The sequence below is a fragment of the Notothenia rossii genome, assembly GCF_949606895.1.
Source record: "Notothenia rossii genome assembly, chromosome: 9".
Classification (NCBI taxonomy): Eukaryota; Metazoa; Chordata; class Actinopteri; order Perciformes; family Nototheniidae; genus Notothenia; species Notothenia rossii.
The window spans coordinates 12,271,138-12,282,788 of record NC_136907.1 but is presented as its reverse complement, the minus strand read 5'-3'; the positions used below and the strand labels follow the sequence as shown (position 1 = coordinate 12,282,788).

At 44.4% G+C, this 11,651-nt stretch overlaps 1 protein-coding gene across 1 annotated transcript; it reads left to right on the top strand.

Annotated features, from left to right (window-relative positions):
- Positions 1-8,050: 8,050 nt before the first annotated feature.
- On the top strand, positions 8,051-9,043 carry LOC307018453 (olfactory receptor 2AT4-like; the record flags this gene model as incomplete). The annotated part of the gene is made up of 1 exon (XM_079648688.1): positions 8,051-9,043. One exon carries the CDS (start codon positions 8,051-8,053, stop codon positions 9,041-9,043), a length of 993 nt encoding a protein of 330 aa, XP_079504814.1.
- Positions 9,044-11,651: the final 2,608 nt, after the last annotated feature.

Sequence of the window (11,651 nt, the reverse complement as noted above, 5' to 3'; positions counted from 1 at the left end):
GGGGTTCGAGTGAGCCAATCTGAAACCACTGTCAAGTCCCATAAGGGCACCAGTAACCTGGAGACAGGGAGGAGCCTGCGAGCTCCCTTCATAAAACGGCAGACCAGAGGATTCTGGCTGGCCGTCTTACCCTCAAAGCCCACATGGCATGCAGCAATAGCAGCCAGGTAGACTTTGATCGTAGAGAAAGCTCTGTGTTTTTCAATCAGGTCCTGTAGAAATGATAAAATCACTCCAACAGGACACTGAAAAGAGGTGTGCCCTTTTTGAAGGCACCATTCCTCAAACACTCTCCACTTACAGTCTTAAAGAGACCTGGTGGAGAAGGCTCTCGCACTCTGAATAGTGTTTATCACCTTCTGCGGGAGACCCACTGTACTCAGATTGTACCACTCATGGGCCAGGCCCATAGGGCCAGGCGCTCCGGGTGTGGGTGAAGGATCGTCCCCCCCACCTGAGACAGTATGTCTCTGCGTAGTGGGAGCTGCCACGGCTGACCGCACAGCAGCTGATATATCTCCGCCAGCCAATACATTGCAAGCCAGTGCGGAACTATCAGGATCATTGTGTGGCGCTGTTCTCTCACTCTGGCCAGAGTTTGGGGTATCAGCGCCAGGGGTGGAAACGCGTACAGGAGGACCGGAGGCCAATCGTGTGCGAGCACGTCCACGCCTAACGGTGCGTTTTGATCACGCATTGAAAAGAAAAGCTGACAGTGAGCATTTTCTTTTGATGCGAACAGATCCACCGCGGCTCGGCCGTAACGCACCCACAGCTGGCTCACAACCATTGGATGTAGAGTCCAGTCTGCATATAGTGGTGCACCTCTGGACAGTAAGTCTGCCCCGAGGTTCAATACCCCTGGTACGTGCGTCGCTCTCAGAGAGAGGAGACGGCCGCAGCTCCTCAAGATCAGTTTGCGTGCCAGCATGTGTAACTGGAGAGAGCGCAAACCCCCTTGTCGGTTTATATAAGATATTGTGGTCGTATTGTCCGTCCTCACGAGGACTGGGTGTCCTCTAAGAAAAGGCAGAAAGAGTTTTAGGGTGAGGAACACCGCTAAAAGCTCCAGGTAATTTATGTGCGCCCGCTGGAGGTCTCTGCTCCAGAGACCCCTCACCGGGCGACCCTCGTAAATACCTCCCCAGCCTGTCAGACATGCGTCCGTGGTGACCACCTTCCGTGGTGGTCACGCGGGGTTTAATCTTAGAGCGGCTACCCAGCGCTGAAACTCCCTCATGTGTAAGCGTCCCAGTCGTATGACCAGAATGGCTGACGCCATGAGCCCCAGTAACCGCAGGCATGATCTGAAGAGAACATCTTTGCGCAGCTGGAAATGAGCGAGACAAGCTCTGAAAGCTTTCACTCTTTCCGCTGACAGGCGGGCTGTAAAGGGCACCGAGTTCAGGCGTAAACCCAGGAAGAGTACAGTCTGTGCTGGGCACAGCATGCTCTTCTCTGTGTTTATCATGAAAACCCAGGTTGAGCAGGTGCTTTACGAGGACATTTGTCTGCGTAATAGCCTCCTGCTCCGACTGTGCGAGGAGCAGCCAGTCGTCTAGGTAGGTTGCCAGGCGAATACCCTGTTGTCTCAACGGGGCTATCGCGGCTTCCGTACATCGTACAAACACTCTTGGACTGAGAGACAGCCCGAAGGGAAGTACTCTGTATTCGTAAGAGACCCCCTGAAATGTGAACCTCAGATATTTCCTGTGTGGCTAATCTACTGGGATATGGAAATACGCATCTTTCAGGTCAACTGATGTAAACCGGTCGTTTTGTCGCACGAGACGCAGCAGAGATGTGTGAGTGAGCATTCTGAATTTGTATTATTTTAGATACGCGTTCAGAGCCCTCAAATCTAGTATTGGCCGAATTCCGTTCCCTCCCCGTTTGGGAACGAGGAAATACTTGGAATAAAAGCCGCTCTGACTCCGCTCGGCGGGTATTATAGATATAGCCTTCTTTTCTAGAAGCAAGAGGATCTCTCTTTCTAGAATGTGGGCTGACTCCCCTCGGGCCTGTGAATACAGAACGCCCGAGAAGCGAGGGGGGTTGACAGCGAATTGGAGTCTGTAGCCCCGTGTAACTGTCTTGAACACCCAAGCAGACGTTGTGAGCATCTTCCACTGTTCGCTCCTTAGAGCCAGCGGAGATGTCACGTCTTTTGCCCTCTGACTCTCTATTTGTTGTGTTATGGGGCCCTCTAGTGTCTGAACACGGTGGTACCCCGATTTGACAGTCCCCACCGACACTGTGCATGCGCGTGACGGAGGTGCCTTCACAACCCCAGCCAGCACTGCGCCTGCACGTGACGGTGGTGACCTCACAGCCCCAGTCGTCACTGCACATTCCTTCACAGACCTGTTCATTGTCTGCCTTTTGAGAGAGGCCGTAGCTGCTCTCAAAAGGGGAACAGATGGCGGGCTGTTTATTGGTTGTATTGTTTTTATTGTTTTTTCTTTCATTTTTTTGAGCTGCGCCCTCGGCCTGAGGCCCGGATGCGTCAGCGGAAAATGCTTTATCCGAGAAAACAGAACAATATTGTGACGTGTTTTGGTGCACTTGAGGATGGCGTTGAGGCATCTCTTAAGGCAGCGGGAACACATATGGAGCTGGGAAACCTTCCAGCTCCGTCACCGAGGGTTGAAGAGGAGGCTGTCAGGCCGCCCGCTTCTTCTTCCTCGACTGCTGGCCGACATTCTGGGTTGGCTGCGCCTGGGCTGCAGCCGGAACCGGAGATTTTCTGGGCCAACTCACCCTTGTCTCCTGCCTGGGCTGGGGACTCGGGGCGGGCTGTGACCTCTGCTGTTTGGGCATGTCCAGCACATCCTCTCTTTCCCGGTCTGGGAGGTTGGTGAGGTTGAGCCATCTAGCTCTTTCCTGCACCACCATAATTCCCATTGCATTGCCCGTGGCCTGGACGGCGCAGCGTTGAACGCGGAGACAGATGTCCGTGATCGCGGCTATCTTGTCCAGTACTGCCGGTCCAGGATTACTTGACATTTCCTCGCAGAGCTCCGCTTGGTAAGCGGTTAGCAGCGAGGAAATGTTCAAAGCCCTGGCGGACAATGCTGCGGCTCTGTAGGACCGTTCAGTCATGGTAGACTGGAACCAGTCCGCCTTTGCCGGCAGCGTGGGGTTCCTGCTCGGTGTAGTCGCCATCCTCGGGAGGAGGTGAGCTGCCACCAGCGGTTCCATCGGCGGTATGCGGAGCAGGCCGAGCCTCTCCATACCGTCGCAGTCTAGGGAGGAGGCACCCTGGATTGGGGCCTTGTTGCTGAAGGGCCGGTCTCTCCACGAGACCGACACCTCATCCAACATCTCCGGGAAGACCGGCAGGAGTTGCCTCTTTGTCCTCGCTGCTTGGGGCAAATTTTTCACCTAGTAACAGGACCTGCAGGTCCATACTCAGACAGGGCGAAGCTGGTGTGCTATCGCCCGGGAGAGCAGCCATCGCTCCCGGCGTTGCCGCCTGAGCCGATGACATGAAGACGTTGTCTTCCTGCTCATCAGAGTCGGACAGGAGGAATCCAGAGGCATCCTCTTCGTCCTCCGTATAGTCCAACTCCAGGACATCTTCTGCGGGCGGGCGGTCCAGCCGGGAGCCCCAGCTTGGTATAGCGTGGGGCCCCGCTCGCACGTCCCTCGCTGCCACCGAGTCCCAGCCTGACACGGCGCGGGACTCCGGTTCTGCAGCTGCCACTACTGATGAGCCCCAGACCGACACAGTGCAGGGCTCCATCTCTGTGGCGGACGCCCTCGTGTCCTGATTTCCGTCCGGTAAATCAGAGGACATGAGGGACTCCTGACCCGACAAGCTAGCTTGGCGAGCTAGCCGTCGGCGGAGGCTCTTCACGGTGAAACGGGCACAATGCCCGCATGAGCCGGGGTTGTCGATAGCCTCCTGGGCATGTTGCAGCCCGAGGCAGGACGAGCAAACCTGGTGTGCGTCTGTGTCCGAAATCTTCAACCCGCAGCCGCAGAGCCGAGCCTCCGATTCCTTGGCTCCTCTGGTGTGAGGGAGAGACGTGTCCATCTTGTTCGCCATTATGGCAACGTGGGAAGGACGCGCTCGTAGCAGGTGCGTTGTCGAGAAAAAAATCCTCTCCAACCTCTCGTTAATCCGGAGAAAAGATGACGGTGTAGGATTTATTCCCGAAGAATATTAACTGGTGTGTTAATATTCTTTCTTAGTCCTATTCTTCTCTGGTGTGAGAAGAAAGAAAAAAGCGTCCTCGCTATCATGGTGTCGGTAGCGAGGAAGGTAAGCTAGCAACAGGTGTGCTGCTAGCTTGAATCAAAACCTTACCTTTTCGATTTCCGGAGAAAAAAGAAAAAAGGTGAGGTCGAATGTGGTACTAACTGGTATGTTAGCACCGACAGTCTTCTTGCAGAAGTATATATAAAAGTAGCCGGCGAGCGCCCGTCGACCGAAGTTAGCTTGGTTAGCTTGGTTCCGTCTGTGGACTGTGTGAGCTAGCCCGGCTACCAATATAGAGATGTGCTCTTAAGCGAGGAGAGGTGTTTGAATGACGCATGCGTCGTAGCGCAAGCTACTTATTGGGGGTGGATTCCCTGACGCTAACGTCAAGATCACCTGCCAATCAGGATTGGCGTAATGAGATTGATGCTTCTGTTTGCTCCGCGTATGAGGCGCATCCCATAGTGAGACATCGAACGGAGTGTTACGAATGAGAACCATTGTTTCTAAAGAGTCACACTTCAAGATGAACCATAATATGAGTTCTGTTTTTTATTTGTATTATTTTGACATTTTCGTTTTTATGTTTACCTTTGGCTTGTATATACGTGTACAGCATCTCAGAAACTGCCTCTGCAAATGTTATTGTGTGTCTGTGCTTGTCCCCCTAAAATAAACGAATACATTGAAAACAATATATAATTGTTTTCACTAATGAAACTGAATCGTCAAGAATCAGATCAATGCACCATATAAGGCACAACCTGTTTTTGTTAAGCGGTTGTTGTTTTTTTTATTAATAAATGTTAACATCTTGAACCATTATGAACCAGGCTGTAAAATAATGAGCCCCCGTGAGTGGGCCCAACATGTTTGTAACAGGCAAGCTTTTTTATTCTTCAGGTTATATGAACTACAGAACCTTCTATAGATACAGTATGCATTGTAAAACATTCACCACATAAGCAGTTTACTATGATAAAGTATGGACTACAAAATGATGATGTTGTTGCAACAATGTATTCACTGATAGGAATGCTACGATGTATTAACATTGAGTTGAGTGTTCGGTAGGAAGTGGAACTAATGACAAATGGACATCGATGGAACTATTTTACGGTTACACGTTCGTCCGCTGCTAAAATGTGTCCTCCGAGAGACACTTGCAGTTGACTGTGGTTTGTTATGAGAAGTCTAGAGTAAAGTTTTGCAGGCTATGGAAAAATAATTCTATTGTCTCAACGAAAAGATCGCTCAAAGAGAATCTAGGGGGGTCCGGGGGCATGCTGCCCCGGGAAGATTTTTTTTAAATATTGAAGTTAAAAGCATCAATCTGGTGCACTTTGAGAGCAACATTAAGAGATCTATGGATACATCTCTCAACAACAAGATGAAACACAACTGTAATCAGATGGTTTTTTTCTTTATGGATATTTTAAAAATCACTCCCCTTTCAAACTGTATTCTTGTTTTACTGCCATATAGTATTTCATAACTGTTTTTCCTTTATTCTCTTATTTTTTTTATAACTATAATGATCATATGAAGGTGTGCCGCGGAAATAATCTTTTGAATATTTTTTGACCAAACCGTTTGAGACCCACTGAGATAACTTAGACTAAAGTTAACTATCTAAACACTCAGAGTCCTTTAGCTCACCAGAGCCTCTCAGTCTGAGAGGAGAGCTCTCCTCCAGCTTGTTGTGGAACAAACAGCTCCGTATGTCCGTTAGTGCAGCTAGCTAACCAGATGCTAACAACACGGTCCCTGCTGCTGGCACCGGTCCCTGTCTCTCTCCCCCTCTCTCACACACAGTAAATGCGCTATTTCCGCACACACAGAGCCGCGAGTTTGAATGACACAAGCACACTTGTATTTCCATGCAACTCTCTGATTGGTCTGGTGTCTTGCCTCTGTTGCTTTCACTGAATACGGGAAATTACAGTCCTGCCGTCCTTTCTAGTGTCTTGATGAGGTTCACGTAAAGCACGGTTAATGTATTATATTATTGAGGTAGAATTGTCCGGGGCTACAGAAAAAACATTCGGGGCAGGCCAAAATATTATTTTACCAACAATGTGGAATTTATTGTCTACATATTACACAGATTATGCACAGCGGGAGCAGCAATAACCGTCAAATAATAATTCAGACAGGGGAGCTCCGCACCCCCTGCCTGCCGCTAGGGGGTGCTGCAGCGCCCTCAGCACCCCCCTAACCGCGCCCATGCCTCCACGGGGTAAGCGCGTCAAGGTGTGCCCGGCCGGCCGCAGCCTCTTTCTCTCTCCTTGGCTACGGCCGAGGGAGAGGTGAGGGAGGCGCAGCGGCTGCTACACAGAAAGCCGGTCCGAAACAGGGGGATGGAGCGGTGTTCTCGCGGGACAGCAGAGCGGGTATGCATCGGGCTCCGCCACCTGTACCTATAGAGACCAGTAGAGGGCGGAGCCTGTGAGAGATATAACTATGGGTTACGTATGGTAACCCGTGTTATATAAGCACAGCGGAGCCCTCTACTCATGGAGCACTGCTGCCCTATGCTACTCAGCTGAAGAGAAAGTAAAGGGATAGCAGTGAGGGGGCGATGCCGCCTCTTATGGAATGGATGTGCGCGCATTCAGGTATAGGCCCGCCCAGGTGCCGGCTAGGTCTAGGGAAGTCTCAGTGAAGGAATGCTTGCATTAATAGGATACAGGGGAGTACCCATAGAGTCCAGTAGAGGACTCCGCTGTGCTTATATAACACGGGTTAACTTACCATACGTAACCCATAGTTTCAAGTAAAACATTTTATGAAATAAAGTCTGTTATTGAATTGATTTGAATTCAACCGTAGCATTGAAGTTCTAGTCACACATGCCAAAGGAGCATGACAAGGCCAACAACAAGACCAAAGATGACACATTATATCTGGAGTTTTAGTGTTAATAGGAGTAAGCAACATAAGACTTTTAGGCAATGTAGAAAGACCAAGACAACCGACCCGGCTGCTGGCCTGGAAAAGGGTACTTCAAATGAAAGGACCGCTTTCTAAAAACACCATAGAATAATGGGACCTTTAACCTCCATGTTGAATTGTGTTTATTCAGATCAGTAACAAATAACAACTCAGATTAATTAGTTTGAAGTTTGCACAGTAAAAGGTTTTCTTGTTAAAGACAAGTCATTAACAGAAACTCTCTGGTGACGGCATTACAAATTAGGCTCATTAAAACCATGGCCTGTTTAAGAAAGTCAGCATAATGCATGTTGTTTCCAAACTTTCTGAAAGTTGTTTTGTCTCAATAATGTATTAAAAAAGTACATTTACAGAAATCTAAATAAGCAAATGATAACACAATAATGCTTATTACATGTATGTGACCAAATAAATCAGTGACTCAACTCAAGTGTGGTTGGTCCTGAATTCTCCATCTACTCACAAGAGGTACTTCTCATCAGTGAGGGCAATAAAGTGCTTGTGAACTGAGCTCATTAAGTTCAATGAAAATAAAAAGTAATGCCCTGATCTCTGTGGAACAAAGTAATATCATTAAAAGACTTCTTCTTCTCAGTATCACTAGAAAGCTTTATCTCTGGAGATCAATAAGGAAAGTATATATTCCACTGTATGAGGGGTCGGACAGTTAGAGTCAGAGTTACTATTGATCCAGGGCCTCAGGTAAGCTTCATGATTAACTATCACATAACTATTTTAAACACTGTTGAATGGTTGAATTGTATTAATGAAAATGGCATGATAATTCTGCATACAGTATGAGGCTTTTCAACATCTACGTGTGTGATGTGATTTATTTCCTCTTTATCAGACCAGAGAGCCATCCTCCATCACAGGCTGCGGAGATCTACTATGTCTTTCCTCAGGACTGTTTTAAATGACTCTAACATCATCATTCATCCTCCAGGCTTCTATATCATTGGGTTTGAGACTTTTCCCTTCATCAGTGTCTACTTTATCTTTCTATCGTTTGTTTATGTGGTCACAGTGCTGTCCAATTGTTTGGTGATCTATGTCATTTGCTTTAATCGTTCTTTACACACTCCAAAATGTCTGGCTGTTGTAAACCTTGCAGTAATTGATGTTATCCTGAACACGTGCACTATTCCCAGCATGATAAAGATATTCCTTGTTAAAGACAACTTTATTCCATTTAACCTCTGTTTGTTACAAATGTTCGTTTACTACGCTTTTGGGTCTTTGGAGTCATATGCACTTGCTATACTTGCCTATGACAGGTTGATTGCAATATGTTTTCCTTTGCGTCACAACTCCATCAACACAATGCAGAGCATGTCATGGATTGTCGGCGTGACTTGGGTTTTTGGTCTGGGAGTAACATTATTTACAACAAGTCTAATGTCTCGACTGTCTTTTTGTAATTCTGTCAGAGTGTTTAGCTATTTCTGTGACTATGCGCCTGTGTTCAGACTCGCCTGTAACGATTATTCACTGCAGTGGGCTTCAGCTTCCCTCCTTTCTGTTTTGCTCCTTGCAGTACCCTTTGCTTATATTATCCTGTCTTATATTTGCATTCTGGCGAGTGTATTCATGATGAAATCTTTAGACAGTCGGGTGAAAGCTCTGGCCACTTGTGTGGAGCATATCATCCTTGTTGCTGTGTTTTACATTCCTATTCTTACCATATTTTGCGTTGGGTTTTATCTGGGTCTGATCGACCCAGACCAGCGTGTGCTGAGTCTGTCGTTGGCCTCTTGCATCCCACCTTGTGTCAATCCTCTCATATATTCTTTGAAAACCAAAGAGATTAAAATCAGAGTTGTGGCATTGGTAAGAAAAAGTCAAATTGGCACAGACCAACATAAGAGCAATTTTAATACCTGAGAGCGTTGGCACCAGAGTTTAAACAATTAAATGGACACACATTATTTTCATTTCCAGCTTTAACAATCTGGCCTCTACCTTTCTAACACTTTAGTTATCAAAATATAAGTTCAATATTATTCAATACAAATACTTTGAAATAATTTTTACATTGGGCCCAACCTAAAATATATACTAATTTTACTTTAAATGTTTTTCATTTACTCATTTATATTTCATGCAATAAATGTCTGTACTTTTAATACCTGTGTGGTACGTTAATTTGAAAAAATAAATTCAATCAATAGCTGTAGCAATTCATTTTCACCTGTACTGTTATTAATAAAAATGTGAGCTAAAACTACACATATTTCTTGTTGCCCTTCGTAAAGACACTGCACTTTAATAGAAATGAAAGGGACATTACCTATTTCCTCAAGTTTGAATTGTTCATTCTTTATAGGTGCAACTGAGATTAATTAGGATGAAGTTAAAAAAGCGAACCGTGTTGGTAAAGTGATTAACTACCACTCTGGTAATGTCATCACAAATTAAAAAACATTCACATTTTATTTAAGGCTAACTGCGGCCTGTTGATCGGGTAATCCATCCTCAGGGAATTAACTCTGCAATATGCAAGTTGTCATGCTGCACTGTTCATTCTTCTCTTCCTTACAGCAAAATTAACAAAATGTTAATGCTAGTTTACTGTGGCCTAATAGTCAATATCTGCAATGTCAGTTAACCTAACTAACGTTAAGGCAAGATACATTTTGTCTGCCATGTTGTCATAAGAGGTCAGAGTCATCAGGTTGAGGCGCTATACAGTATACTCTCCGACTGAGCTTTGATTTATGAAGTACTGAAATTAGTAATGTTAATTGTATCATAGGACTTAACCTGGCTATATTTTCTGATTTTAACAGTTTCAGTGTTTCAGGCAAACTCAAAGTCCTTATTAGTTATTACTTAGTTTCAAAGGTTTAGGTTACATTTGGGTTGTTGGTGTGTAGGGTTAGTGTAGGTTGAAAGCTACACTCTTATATAACTACGATTACAAGTGATCTCATTATTAAAGAGGGGTACACATCAAAAGCAACATAAGTGTTAAGTTTTATCTAAGTGTACTTATTTAGTTAAATGCAACAGCATGATCCTGTTCATTATGCATATATTGGCATATATATGCATATGAACTATTATTGTTTAATTCAACGAAGATCAGGTAGATGTTAAAAAAGATAATTTGATCTGCAACAATCCTACCATATATTTTTAAACCAAAGAGATAAAAAAAGACCTCTGGAAGTGGTTGGAGTAATTAAAAGTGTCACAAAACCATGTTCCCACATGATAGATTGGTTATTGGATCAATTTAAGACTTGAAGTTTTGAATATGGTGTAAAAGAACAGATATAAACTAGAATTTAGATTATCTGAGGTAACAAGTATTTTCTACTGTATACATTAACCTAAAGCATTGTAATATTTGAACAGATGTGGTGTTTAAATAAACATTTATATTCTACTACGACATTTTCACAACCTGCTGAAAGGGATAATACATAGAAAATGTACTATATATTAATAATGGTTAATGTTCCATCATATACTATAGTAAATACCTCTTCTGAAATGTGGTTAAAGATACTGTTTTTATGAAATACTCTCTGACAAAGATCAAATTATGATACATTACAACAATAGCTTACACTGTACTTTAGAATCATGAACGAAATAGTGAAGAGTAGTGAAGTAGTAATATGACGAGTGCCTGCCCTCTTGTGGGTTTGTGTGTGCAGTGCAAGCCATACCATGAATCACACTCAGTTATTAATGTCACGTATAGTTGTGTCACAGCCCAATATGGTCTACTATGTTTGTTCCTAAAACTGCATGCTAACATGTGAATTTAAATCTGACTGACGGATCAGATTGTATTCAACTTTAAAGATACACTTCATGAATAGTTCATGAATCTCAGATTTTAGGCGTACAGTAAGTGTTAAATAATAAAACTATCTTGGATCTGTAAACCTTATTTTTGAGATGTCACAATGTATTAGCAGGTACAAGATATGTATCATTTCTGTCAATCATAAGGTCATGAATCGACTACTTACTGTAACTGATTTAAATCAAAATACGAGACACATTTGGGATACTAAAGCTCAACAAATGTGTCTGTATAAAAGCTCCAATCTAATAACAAGATGTTAAAACGTAAGTAAACAAAACATAATGTACTTCATCTTTGTGTGCTCATTAATTGGGACAAATATCCCTGTGTTGGATCCCCTTTGTGAGTCACACATGTACACCACATCATGGTTTCAGCAACCTGGATATACTATCATGATCTTCTCCCAATTATATTCTCAATTTACACATAACCCATATGCCAAAACATAGTTTAAAACACACAAAGCAGCTTGTGGAGATGCATTCAATTTTGGAAGTTTATTAAAAAAACAGTTCAAAACCCAAATATAATTCGTTTATTATGATATATGAAAAGTAAAACATAAAATCCTCACAATTGAGACTATAAATGAATAATATTTAGTAGAGACTACTTAACTCATGTCTATACTAATGTATGTGTAAACTGACCTAAATACTGTATCTC